Source organism: Passer montanus, unplaced genomic scaffold (assembly GCF_014805655.1).
Source record: "Passer montanus isolate IOZ18808 unplaced genomic scaffold, ASM1480565v1 scaffold249, whole genome shotgun sequence".
NCBI lineage: Eukaryota > Metazoa > Chordata > Aves > Passeriformes > Passeridae > Passer > Passer montanus.
This window is the reverse complement of record NW_024367138.1, coordinates 83,806-97,774: the sequence shown is the minus strand read 5'-3', so window position 1 is coordinate 97,774 and position 13,969 is coordinate 83,806. Positions and strand designations below refer to the sequence as shown.

The following is a 13,969-nucleotide window of genomic DNA, read 5'->3' as shown; positions in this document are numbered from 1 at the left end:
AAACATTGAAAAACCTTTGAGTTTCTATGGATGAATGAATAGCTGCTCAATAATTGTCTTCAGAGGGGTCTCCATGCTCTTGGTCTGTGCTGCCACTGCAAGGGCAGCCTTGCTTCACACTCCCCCAGCAGCATTTTCTCTCCACTCCTGCAGCTGGTGGCAGAGCTGTTGGCTGGGATGTTCCTGCCAGTTGTTAGTTGAGTAACAGTGACCTCAGCTGTGTCAGAATTCATGGAGCTGTGTCTGGGGGTTCCAGAGTGACTGACTCCTGCTTGCAGCCAAATCTCAGTCAGGTGGGCTGGGGCACTGGTGGTTCTTTGTCCACTCACAGTGAAACTGGGAGTATTTTCTCCTCACCTCTTCCTTAGAGCCTGTACTGATGGTTTTTTGGTTTGTTTTTCAGATTAATTCTACTGTTCTAAAGGAAGACTTGAAAAAGATGGTAGAAAATTTCTATGCAGCTCTGTTTGGATACGATGAGGTAAGAAGGCTGTTTTCAGGGAATGTACAACAAGTAGACCATCTAATTCCTGAACACAGAATATTCCAGATGGAGAAAACATTCACTGTCCATTTCTTTAGAGAAATATTACATTAGGGAAGCAGCCTTGAATGAAAGTTCTTAGAAGAAAACTGCACAGAGCATATGGATTTAAACCATGGGAGTGGAAGGTAGAGTGTTCTTTCTGCTGCTTCAATCCCTTACTGGCCACCACTAAGTCATTTCCTCCCTGTGAATCCTGCTACTACTCAGCTGTACTTTGGAAGCAAAGAGAGGATTTATAGAGTATTTATAGGGGGTCTATGTGAGAATATTTATAGGCTGTACCTAATAAGAGAGGGAGGCAAAAGCACCACTCTGCACAAGTGTGTGCAGGACCTTCAAGAGGAAAATACAATTATATTGGTTTTTCTGTTCTTGTGAGTGTTGCTCTTCAGATGCTCTTATTCACATTGTGATATTATTTTTTTGCACAGTGATTTGCATTATTATTATATTGTAAATGCAACCTCATAGAGTTGTGGACAATGCTACACATGCAAGGTTTAATCTAGTTTTAAGTATAGCCAGGATGTGTCTGCTTGTGCTTTATTGACAGTCTTTTTGGAAACAAAATGTTTGCTTTGATTAAAGACAAATGTTGACTTTTTTAAACTGAATATTTTAAAGACTTTTGCCTTTGGTAAATGTGTCAGCAGAAGACAGGAGTTATGAGCCTGTGGTGACAATGCCATATAATGTAAAAAGACAATAAAAGTTCAGGAGAATTTGGGCAAAAAGCATTAATGGATGTGGTTCTTGTATAAACCAAAGCTAATATTAGATTTAACTGGAAAAATCTAGATAGTTCTTGATGAGCAGGATTTCTCTCTCATTTAGAATGAAAAGTAAAAAAGCAAAGAAAAATAGCAAACTCCAGACTACAGTTCTGCAGCATGGGATTAAATATCCTTTAATTTTTCTTTTTAAAGTGTCATAGGCTTCACACATTCCCATGAGATGGTGCTGCCTTCTCTGTAAGATCACTATTTTTATGGTAAAGATTTCATAACATAGAAATGTAGTTATCAACTCCGACATTAGGAATACCCTGACACAGGTTTTTTCCAAATTAACTTGCCAGAAAATTGGTTACAGGCTGCTCTGTAAATTAATTTAAGGCCAGGGCTGTTTTTCCATTCTGGGAAAGAGTGATGTTGCTGCCTTTCCATGTGCAGAGCCCAGGGCAGCTGTGGGCTCTGGGACAGGTGCTGTGGCCAGGGGCCAAGTACACCAGTGGGGGTGTCTCATGTTCAGCCCTCCTTCACGTGCAGGTTTTAATCTCCCTCTGTCCTTCCCTTTAGGGAATCTTGTGTGATGATCGTGTTCTGGCATCAGCTCTTTGGAGAAACCTTTTTAACAGGAACTGTGATGACCCTCGGCACCTGGAGCTGCTTGTGGAGTACGTGCGCAAGCAGGTACGGCCCCGCTCCCAGCCTCTGCTGCAGCACGGCCAGGGCTGCTTCTGTGCCCAGCCTGTGCAGCTCACTTCTCATAAATAAACCCGATTTTAATATCCAGTGATCATTTTTAAGGAGAAGAAAGGAAAAATCTGAAAACTGGATGATATTTATGATAGAGTCATGGAATGTCCTGAGCTGGATGGCACTCTCAAGGATACCCAGCCCAGCCCCAGCCCTGCACAGAGCCCCCAACAACCCCACCCTGGGCACCCCTGGCAGTGCTGTCCAAACCCTCCTGGAGCTCTGGCAGCCTCGGGGCCGTGCCCATTCCCTGGGGAGCCTGGGCAGTGCCAGCCCCTCTGGGGAAGAACCTTTCCCTGAAATCCAGCCCAAGCCTGCCCTGGCACAGCTCCAGCCGTTCCCTGGGTCCTGTCCCTGGTCACCAGAGAGAACAGATTATTACTGCAGTTTGATGACAAATGGCTGCAGAGAAATTGATGGAATATTGAAAGCAGTCCTGCTAAGCTGTTTCTGGACCTTTTCTATGGAGGGGCTTGACAAAATGTGCCAGAAATAGGCTGCAACTTGCTGCAGAATTGTTATCAATGTTAGAGAGTTGGGGTTCTCCTCATAGTGAAACAGCACATAGAGCTTGAAAGTCTCTTGGTGACCTTTGAGGAAAAGAAACAAACAGGTTTGTTTTCCAGAATTATTTTGATTCTTTCAGTTATTACCTGTAGGAGACAGCACTGACTAGTTGTTTGACCTCTCAGTCCTGAGGAGGTTTGTGAACCAGATCTCTAGGAAATGTTGGTGGGATAAAGTCCATGTGGGCACCAAAGAAAAGAGTGAGAGAGGTTACTGAGTAAAAGTGGAGGGTGTTGGACAGGAAATTGAAGACCAGAACTTTCACAACATCATTCTCTGTAATGTTTCCAATCCCATATTTAGGATCAGATAGAGTTATGGAGAGACAGTATGTAAGTGTGTGTCTGAGAAAATGGGAAATAAAGGGCTGAGCTTCCTAAGGGACTGAGGACACTTTGGGAATGCCAAAGAGTTCTCGGGAGGGACTGGCTTAATTAAATGCTGAAGGTTACTGATGCTCAGTGGTGAAGCTGGAGGAAGGTTTGCTGGGGACAAACACATATAAAAAGTATGTAATTTGGGATAATTTCTTGCCAGATGGGGAATTTGTTGCACTTCTGGATATTCAAGCAATCAGCAACTGAATAGGAAAGAGTGATCAGGCAGGAAAATGTGGCACACTGGGGAGGAATGAGCACAGGTTCTGTGCAGACAGGTCATTCCTGCAGACAAGTGGTGCACTTGAGGAAAGCATTCCCAGCTTTACGTTTGTACCAGTGAGCTCTGAACTCTTACTACACAGGAATGAGGCCTTGAGATTACAGTTCTATTATAAAAATGTCAGTTCAGCACTCTGTAGTGTTTAAAAGAATGTAAAACAAATCCTCAGAACTACTAGGGAAGAAACAGAGGATAAAACACTGCTGTGGTGCCAATTTTATATGTCTGGTATCATTGTGAGCTGGCATAATGTGTCTGGTTTGGGTGCTGACCATGAGAACACATAAAACATTAACTGAAGAAGTCTCAGAGAAGAGCACTGAGGGTGACAGTGAAATTGCTCCTTTATTAGCAATGACTAGAATCCCCTGCCCAAAAAAGAATGGGAGAAAAAATGGGAGACATCTCTGGGAAGTCCTGAAGGCATGAGAAAGGTGAGCATGGAATGGCGTTCAGGGACACAGGAATGTGGGGACAGAACACTGGCACAGCTGATTGGGATGCTACAATTGCACATGGGCTCCAAAGGCACTGGCAAGATTTATGGAACAAAAGTTTGCCCAGGTCTATTAAATCCACAAGCACTTCAGACTCAAACTCTGTGAATGAACAGATTTTGAGAGGGAGGGGAAATGAACAAGGAAAAATTTCTTGCCAGATGGGGAATTTGTTGCACTTCTGGATATTCAAGCAAAGGATGGGTCTGAAGCAATCAGCAACTGAATAGAAAAGAGTGATCAGGCAGGAAAATGTGGCACACTGGGGAGGAATGAGCACAGGTTCTGTGCAGGCAGGTCATTCCTGCAGACAAGTGATGCACTTGAGGAAAGCATTCTCAGCTTTACATTTGTACCAGTGAGTTCTGAACTCTTACCACACAGGAATGAGGCCTTGAGCATTGTGTGCTGTGTTTAACTCCTCCTGGGGAGGCTTCTGGTGGTGACTGTCAGGAACAGGACATTGTGCTTAGGTGGCTTTCCAGTGTGACCCTCTGTGGCCATGGGTGCATTCATTCCCCTGTTGAGAAACTCCTTGTCCAAATATCCTTTGTTTCTAGTAACATTGTGTACCAGGTTGTTCCCAGTTTCCTGTGGATCCTGTTTAACAATCACTATTAGTGGGTGCTAGAGGAGAACACACTGACAGGACAGCATGTGCTGTGCCCCTGGTCAGCTCTCCCAGCCTTCCTGAGCTAATGGTGGTGGGTTGTCTTTGACTAATCCTTGAACGACTTTTTAATTTTTTTTTCCCCATTTCGCATATCTAGGGTGACCAGTGGCAGCAAGTTGACCCTCTGCTATATGATGAGAGTGTTCAAAAACAAAAATTGCTTACATTACAGCTTAAAATTACAATAGATCCCAAATATCTTGCCCCGAGAGGTTGTGGATGCCCCATCCCAGAAGTGTTCAAGGCCAAGCTGGACAGGGGTTGGAGCACCCTGGGGTAGTGGAAACTGTTCCTGCCCATGGCAGGGGGTGGGACTGGATGGGCTTTAAGGTCCCTTCCAACCCAAACCATTCAGGGATTTCTTCTGTTGTGAGGATAAGCGTTCATTGCACATTCACCTCTTCCAGCTCATGTGCTTTGATGTGATAAATCCCAGGTGTTCCCTGCTGGTCAGGCCATTTTTCTGTAGCTAAAACCTTGGTTGTGTGCAGGATGGGAGCTCTCCATAGGATTCTGGCCCGGGCAGTGTTCCCTGCAGTAACCACCAGGAGGATGGAGTGACTCACTGCAGCTTTGCATGGCTCCTCTTTGCCCTGTTGCCAAACCTTCAGAGGAGGCATCAGTGACGCAGGTGACTCCAGAGGATCTGCAGATCCTTATCCTGGCCTTCCCAGGACGCTTCGCAGTCGGAAGTGACATTTTTAGGTCCACCTCCCACAAATGGCAGAGTAGGCCGAAACGTCCCTGTTGTGCTTGCTTTTTGGAAAGAGGTGTTTGTGTAGCTGCTGAGGGAGCTGCCTGGGCAGTGGGGCACGTGGCAGTGACTTGCTGTGCTTGCAGGTGCAGCACCTGGACGCGCTGAGCGGGGAGGACCTGCTGCTCACGGGCGAGGTGAGCTGGCGGCCGCTGGTGGAGAGCAACGCCCGCAGCATCCTCAAGCCCCTGTCCCCCGTGTACAACGACGAAGGACTCTGAGATCTGTGCCAGAACAGCTTGGGAAGCATGCCTGCAGCGGAACTGGGCTGAGGCTCTGTGGTTGGGAAGAAGAGTTTGCTGTTGGAAGGAAAACATTTCATTAGCTCTCCCATCCGTGGTGCCTCGGTAGCCTCCTGGACAGCCGTACTCCCGAATCTTCACCTGCAAATAAATGCTCATTGTTTTAAGAACCTCTGTCCTTTTTATGGACCCTTGCTGACAAATGGACAGAGCTGCCTTCTGCCTTTAGGAAACCAGGTATTCACATGACATAGAGTTCTCTCAAAAAGACATTTCTGTTCCTTGCCTTGTTTAAAGAGCTGCTACTCAGAGACACAGTGGTGTCCTTTACTCCCAGAATGGTTGTAAATGTAAATCTGAGCTTTGCATATTTAGATATTAAGTATATATTTTAAATAATGTCTGATACCAAGGTGGAATGCTTTAGTGGAGTTCAGAATTGCTTAAACACATTCTGAAGGGTTTTCTGTGAAAATCCCTTTTAGGAACTCTCCACTTTGTTGCACAAGGATAAGAGAATGCAAAGAATAATGCACTGTCCCCAGCAATCCTCTATGACTTTGGCTGTCTTAGGGAGATTAGAGCCCCAGTTGTGGCTGGGTGGGCACTAGAAGCTGCCCCAGAACCTGATGTTTAGTCTGCCTTCCTGATACTTCCACATTCTTTGTAGAATTGTGCTCTAGGAATTTATGAAAAGAACATCCCTGTTGTGTCCCTGGGATGGGACTCTGCCATCCTCCGTCCCCCAAAGCAGCAATCCAGGGTGTTTTAGCAAGATCTCCAACACCAGTGAAAACTTTCTATGGCTGTGCAGGCAAATGGTGCCAACACAGTAATTAGGGGAGCAGGAGCTGCACTGATGAGATCAGCAGAGGCTGAGGTGCTCTGTGTGGGTGGATGGTTCACCAGGCTGTTTCCAGGTCAGTGGCAAAAAGAGTTTTAATTTCTCTCCTGTCCAAAATCTGAGTCAATAATAAATGTCGGTCTGGGTTAAATTGCTGTGTGTTTGTTTTCTGTGCCATGTGTGCTTTTGATAAGAATGAGCCCTATAAAATCAGGACTAATTCCTAATAAAAGTATTCAGGAAAAGTAGAAGGTGATAATCCTTAATTTATGAATTTAATCCTTAATTTGTGACTCCTTAGTCAGGTGAAAGTGAAACTGTGCCTGTTTGTGACTATTCTTTCTTCTCAAGTTGCTTTCTTTGTAAGTGTGTGTGTTGGAGAGTATTTGCCATCCCTTCCCCATGTAAAAAGCAGTGGGATGCAGCATAGAGGCTCCAAACACTGACTTGTGGGGTTTTTTTAATCTTTCAGGGAGCCTTCTGTGTATAAAAAAGGCTTTTTTTTTTTTTCCCCCCCCAGAATGAGCTTCCTCAGTTTAACTTGTTATAAAGTGAGGCATGTAAAGAGCCCCTCTCTCTGTGTGAGGTGTATCCCTTCTCTGTGAAAACATTACAGCCCAAACAACTTGCTTGCAGTTTATTTAAGATGCTTTTGTTGAAAGCTGAGCTAAGCAGAGAAACCTCTTATGTGTGAAGTATTATACAGTGTGTGTGAGATAATAACACCTTGTAATTCATTACAGCTGGCTTGTATTTACATAAAAGAAGGCTGAGCTGTGTAGGAATTTGCTGATTAATTTATTTTTAATGAGAGTGAAGTATACCAAGTACCAAAATAAACTTTACTTTGTGTATCTTACTGCTCCTGAAATAGGTGGAAAAATTAATGGTAGATATTTTGGCTCAAAGCTACATACATTAATTCATATACAAAACAGTTATTTAAACTTTAACCCCTTTCCTGCTGTGTAATTTAAACCTGAGCTCATGTTCTCCATGCCATGGGAACACAGGGCTGGGAGCACACCACCACCCAGCCCGGGGACCGTGCAGGGAGGCCAGAGAGCTGCTGGAACTCTTGGGCCAGCTGGCCTGGAGGAGAGAACACCTCTGTGCTCTGAATGTGGGACAGCATGCGGTCAAACCGAACCCTCCCCTGTGTTTATGGGCAGGAGGCTCCACAAGTGATGGTGCCAGGTCGTAGTCATTGGCATCTGCCCTTGCACCTTTTATTAGGGTGAGGATAAGGCCTGTAATCACAGCTCTGCTGGGCTGTGAGATGCCTTCACCCTCCTGCTGCAAGGGCTGAGCCAGCAGTGGGGAGTGCTTGGGCGTGTGGGGCTTGGTGAAAACACAAGGCAGATACTGTCTCTGAGTTAAAAGGGTAATTTGTTAGAGAGGCAAAATCCACTGAGCCTACAAGACTTTGCTTCCCAGCAATTAGTTACCCAGAGACAGGATCCTACAGTATTAGATTGGATATCAGGAAGAAATCCTTCCCTGTAAGAGTGGGCAGGTCCTGGCACAGGGTGCCCAGAGAAGCTGTGGCTGCCCCTGGATCCCTGGAAGTGTCCAAGGCCAGGTTGGATGGGGCTTGGAGCACCCTGGGACAGTGGAAGGTGTCCCTACCCATGGCAGGAGGTGGAATGGGATGAACTTCAAAGTTCCTTCCAACCCAAACCATTCTGGGATTTTAATGTGACCCCTGTTTCTCTCAAGAGGTGAAGAAAGGTGAACTGGAAAGCTGCCATTGCCAGTGTCTTACATAAGACAGAAGGAAAGAAAATACATTCCCAGTAGCAAAATCTGCCCTCTGCAAGTGTTCCAGCAGGAGAGATTGGCAGGTGAGTGATTCCTATGCACAGCTCTGCTTCAAGGGCAGCAGAACAGAGGGGTTTAGCCAAACATTTTAAAGCCCATCTTTTCCTATTTTCAAAGTTTGCCAGGTATTGAAGGTATTTAATCTATGGACAGTTCTTTGTTTATGCTGTTGGGTTTTTGGAAAGTGGTTTCAGACCATCAGCTCAGAGGCACTTACTGTATTTAAATGAATATATCCATGTGAATTTCTTCTGGAAGGAACCACTTCATCATCCAGCCTGATCTCCTGTCTTATATTCAGCATTTGGACATCCCTTAGGATTCCAATGGACTTACTCTTCAACTTTTCCAGGTGTCTTAAACTGAAGAGACATGAGCCCCCAGGAAGCATTCATGATTTCAGCTGGATCCTGGGTTGGTCTCTGTGGGTGGAAGGATCAGCACTCAGTGTCTTCCTTCTCTTCTGTTTTGCACCATGGGAGAGTAGGAGCATGTTTTGCCTCTCAGGGTCAAACTTGGGAAGTGTCTTGCTTTAGGCTGGTATTTTTGAGATGTTTTGGGGTAGGGGAGAATCGTCTGATACTCTTCAATGCCCACTCTCTATTTTAGATGGTTAAATGTTTTCCTGTGTCACCTTGGCTGCTGTGCTCACACCACTTTTGGGTGTTGAACTGCTTCCTCCTGCACCTTCAAGGTGCTGCAGTGCTGAGAGCACAGGCATCCTCCATGATCTCCACATCCTGTGCTAGCCAGTGCTTAAGTGCAGTTGCCACTTCCCAGATTTGTGACTCCCATCCTCACCTTGCTCAAGGTGTTGTTTTCAGTCATGTCTCTGCCCCACCAAGCCCTAGGTCAGAGCTGCTGCTCCTGACCTGGCAGTCAGAATTAACCACTGTCCTGTCTCCCTGCCCCTGCCCCAGCAAATGTGGGAAGAGAACCTGGACCCTAAGAACAAGAACCAGAGCTAAGAACCCGAGCTGTAAAGGAGATGAATGTAGAGTAGGTGAAGACTAGCAAATCTTGGAGGGGGTGAGCATCAGCTGGGAGGGGACTGGTTGTGCCAGCTTGGTCCCTGTGAAATGTGCCACTGCCACTGCCTGGAACCACTCTCAGGAGCAGTGGAAGCCATGCCCTGCCTTGTATTTCCCACTTGTATTTTCCACATTCTCCTGCTTGTTGGAGAATGGTTTAATCCTGGTGGTTTTCTGCACCACAGGGATGTGTTGAAGTACTGCTTGAGCATTTGGAGAGACTTGCTGATCCCCTCTCCAGGGGTGCTGAATGAGGCACTGAGCTCCAAAGCTGCACTGGGTGCTTCCTTCCAGGAAAAGTCCCATTGTAGGGAATTGTAAGGGTTTAAGTTAATCCATACCTAGAACTGCTGTGTCTTCCTAATTCTTCTGCAAAGAGCTGTGCCACAAATGCAGTGGTTATTTCAGGCCCCAGTGTGAGGTTTGGTCTTGGCCACAGCCTTGTACACAAGCATTTTTCTTGACTGATACTGGTGGCAGCTAATTTAGAATCATAGAATCATGGAACAACCTGACCTGGAAGAGACCCATCAGGATCATGAATCCAGCTCCTGGTTGTGCACAGGTCCCCAGGAATCCCACCCTGTGCCTGAGAGCATTGTCCAGGTTTCCTATTGGGGACCTCCTTGTATGGGCACCTCCCCTCCCCATCTGCCTCTTCACATCTGCCCTGCTTTGTCTGATCTCTGTTGTCTCCTTGATTAATGAACTCTAATCAAGGCTTCTTTGCTCTTTTCTCTGCAAGAGGCTGTGATGAACCCATGTCCTGTCCTTCCCACTGACCTGCACTGTGTCCAGCTCTCCCAGGCTGGAGAGACCTGTCCCAGCTCTCTGGTGACGATGTTCCTGTGCCACAGGGAACAGGATCTCCATCTCTGGGCACATTGTGTCTGCACAGCCTGGCCCTCAGGCTCCGTGTTCTCCTGAAGCTCTGGGAAGGCAAGGGGAGGACAACAGCTTACATGAGAGTCTGGGAAAGTTGGCAAGGACATAGGAAAGTCCCTGAGGCTCAGCATGAGTGACCAGTGGGCTCTGCTGCTCATGCAGGGCCTGCCCCTCCTCTGCCTGCAGAGGGACTGTCACCTGTGGGTGCCGTGGGCTGCCCGGCCTCCTGCACCCTGATGGGGCAGTGGTGTATCAACAATCCTGTGATCCTTCCCAGTCTCATCTGGTGAGGGTTTTTTTGACCACTGCCCCTTCTTCAGGTGCTCAGGGCTGCCCTGTGCATCCCACGTGTGTTCTTCCTGAAGTTGCTGAACATGTTGAGGGAGTAGTTGTTTTGCTTGCAGTCATTCAACCTGCTGGGCAGCTTGCTCTGCTCATTTGTGGGACAGAAGAGATGGCTGGGCCTCAGCCTTCCACTGGGAATGCAGTGCTCACATGAGAGTGATTCCACCTTCTGCTGTTACATCTCAGTGGCTGTTCAGATGTGACATGCTGGGAGCAGCCAGGGAGTTCAGGACAAGTGGCAATAGATCTGCCAGAGGGACCTGGGGCAGCTTAGTGGAGACACTCCCAAACATTGCCTTGATTTTTTAAAATATTTTAGGAAGCCTTCTGTGTATAAAAAACATATTTTGTTTTTTGTGGTGGTTTTTTTGTGTTTTTTTGTGTGTGTGTGTGGTTTTTTTTGTTTGTTTTGTTTTTGTTTGTTTGTTTTTCCAAGGCAAACTTCCTCAGTTTAACTTGTCACGTAAAGAGCAGCATCTGTAACCAGCAACATCTTCTGTCCCGCTGTTGCTGTCTCATGCAGGTGTGTTCATCTGGGAGGGCCCTGCACAAGCTGCTGAGCCTGGATCCTGTTGGGAGCTGCTGCATCTCTTCCAGAGGTGAGAGCTCCCTCATGCTCATTGTGGAGGTGAGGAGTCCTGCACACTCAGAGCCTTCATTAATGACTACATCACAATGAGCTGGGCTCCTTCATGCCTCATCCCACCTGCCAGCTCCTGGGCTGCTCCACATCCTGTCAAAACCAGGCATCTTAGGCAGATTTACTCAGTGTCCCACATCCTTCCCTGTGCACCCTCTTCCTGCTGGTAGCCAGAGCCAGTGATGTTACAACAGCCAGTTCTGTCTCTGTGGATTCCCTTTGGAAGGAGGCACAGAAGGGGTGTCTGGAAGTGCTTTTTCCCATGTTCAGTACAGGGCAGCAGCTGAAGGAAGCAGCACACTGTGGTCCCTCTCCTGCCAGCTGTGCATCAGCCCCTGAGCAGCTCGGGGCTGCACCTCAGGGGCCACCACAGCAGATCCATGGACTCACACTGGCTTCCCTGCATGGCACAGGGGTGGTGGAGACCTTGGAGCTGCAAGGGGACAGAACCTCTGTGCTGGGCAAACCTCTGGGCAGGGCAGCAGGGCCGGGGGGTCCCTGCCTCCCCTGATATCCTTTGTGGTTGGATCATTTGGCAACTGGTCCAGTGGCCTCCTTCAGCTGTGCAGGTGTGAGGCTGCCTCTTCCCTGATGTGAGAGGGTCTTAACAAATGAATTGTAAAGATGAAACATGGGATTTGTGTGCTGCCACTGTGCTTAGATTCTGTAACACCATGGTTGGGAATCTTGGACAAAGAAAGGGGGAGATTTGACTTTGCTCTATGGGTTCAGTGCTGACAGAGCTCAGTACAGGAACTAAAATTGGGACTTTTCTCATCCAGCTGTGCTGGCTGAGTGCATCTGGCCAGTGAATTCTGCAGTGGAGCACTGCTATACAGTGCCTTCCAGAAATGCTGGTACAGTACTGAGGAGCACCCTGATGTTTCAAGATGGAAGATTGGATTTCAGTCTGAAATAGAGGGGGGAAAAAAAAGCAAATCTGGCTTCTCGTGTTCCTGTGTTTCAAGATGGAAGATTGGATTTCAGTCTGAAATAGAGGGGAAAAAAGCAAATCTGGCTTCTCGTGTTCCCAGGTGAGTGCTCTCCAAGATCTATCAGGAAACAGGCAGGCAGGCTGCCTCCCATGTGTGCGTGAAGAGGAAGCAGCAGGTACATTCTGTGGAGAGCCCAGGCAGGGTGTTTGTGTTTGCTGAGTTCCAAGAACATCTGTGGGATGGAAGAATGAAGTATTGCTTAATGCTTGGCTGAGCTCAGTTATCAGCCAGAGCAGAGCTGCCCAGGGACATTGACTTGGAAGTGGCACTTGGGGCGTGCATTCAGCCACAGGGAATTTCCCCCTTGTCTTTCTCTGCTGATTGCAGAAGGTGTGTGGACAAGACTTCCAGATAAGATCCCTGCTTTTAGCTGGTAAAAATGGGCTGATGAGATTCCCACATCCTGTGTTGGCCAATCAGCCTCTGGAGTGCCAATTAGAGTGCTTTTGCCAGACAGCAGGGACAGGACACCTCTCATCTAATTTTAGATGTCTGCATGGCAAACCTCTGTCACTGACTTGGGCGGCCCCAGCTCCTGCTGTCAGTGGGGGGAGATAAAAGCTTCCCAGGCACACTTCATCCAACCTGTTCCAGGTGTCTGCTGCAGGGTGAGGTAACTGACTCCTGGAAGTCTCTGCCTCTCCCCACCAACCCTGGAGGAGCCCAGCCTGACAAGCTGGGCTGGAGATGTTTACATCGTGTGTGCTTTCATGTGCTGAGGACCATGAGAAATGACTGGAGGGAGAGCAGATCATTACCAAACAGTGCAAATCCCTTTGCAAATCCCCTTTACAGAATCAGCAGCAGAATATGCATTTGATGACTTCTTTTAAAATTCACACTCTTTCCAGCTCTTTAGGCAGGCAAAAAGTAGGGTGATGGTGTATTTATTTTCTGCTATCACCCTAGCAAAGCAGCTCCAGAAAAAACCATGTTACAGCTCCTTCCCTTTGTTACTTCCCCAAATTTCCTTACACTGGGTTGGCTGTTCACTTCACATTTTAAGTTATTCTTTAAGCTGTTCCAACGTCTACTTTCACCCATAACACTTCTGTGCCAGCAGCTTTGTTATAGTTTTGTCCCATCCCTACTTTGCCTTTGCTCACTGCATCACAGCCAAGTGGCAGTCAACTTCTGGTTTCTTATTCAATCAATGCAATGTTCTTGCCATTTGCAGTCCTGCTCAGGCTTCATCCTGACTTCAGGCATCCAGAGACTAGACAGCTAATCCAAACTAATCATCCCACTCAGCTGTGGTCCATGGAGAGTGACAGTCCTTTGGGGACATGATTCATCCCAGCTGACTTAGAGCCTGGTGTCTGGATGTCCTGGTGCACACTCAGGCATGGCTGTCCCTACTCCATTGACTATCACCCCATGATTATTCCAGGGCACACATTTAGCTTTTACATTACTTAATTGAGTTTAATACCAAGAGAATTTGTAGATAAAAGGCCAATTGAGTATATCAGCTTTCCAGCCAGTTTTTCATTCCCTGGTTGCCTGTGTGCAGTTCAGTAGCTCCAGGGTGAGCTGATCTCTGCTCCTCTGCAGTTCCTCACAGGTTATGTTCTCGTGGTGTGTTCCTACACAGTGCCTTAATTCACATAGCAATGGCTGCCTGTACTGTTCCTCCAAAAATAACTCCACTGAGCTTTTGGGAAGCTGGAATTAACTAATCCCCGATAAGCAGTGTGTGGGTAGTATCATCATTCACACAGCACCAGACTCCTAAGGCTGAATGTCCTTGAAGGATTTCCAGGGAGATGCTAAATGAGCATGTGAAATATTGCACTTCTCGCCTGCAGTACCTAATGACCAAGATTCCTGCTGTGATTCCTACAAACACCATGACTCTGTGTGTCAAGAAATAGACTGTTCTGGTGTAGCAGAGCCAAGCTCCCAAGAAATGCTAAGAAGGAACATTATCTGTGGCTCAGGGATGAGTAAGTTTCTCTGCTGAGTCTGATTACCCACTTGGGATATTTGT

At 47.1% G+C, this 13,969-nt stretch overlaps 1 protein-coding gene across 2 annotated transcripts in view; it reads left to right on the top strand.

The window, feature by feature from the left end:
• LOC120503121 (ubiquinol-cytochrome-c reductase complex assembly factor 1) overlaps window positions 1-6,413 on the top strand; it is a 47,535-nt gene extending 41,122 nt beyond the window's left edge. For both annotated transcript variants that reach the window (XM_039711292.1, XM_039711291.1), the window contains 3 exons: window positions 404-481; window positions 1,846-1,959; window positions 5,263-6,413. In XM_039711292.1, coding sequence (XP_039567226.1) covers window positions 404-481; window positions 1,846-1,959; window positions 5,263-5,397 — 327 coding nt within the window. In that variant the 3' untranslated portion in view covers window positions 5,398-6,413. The remainder of the gene's footprint in view (window positions 1-403; window positions 482-1,845; window positions 1,960-5,262) is intronic.
• Window positions 6,414-13,969: the final 7,556 nt, after the last annotated feature.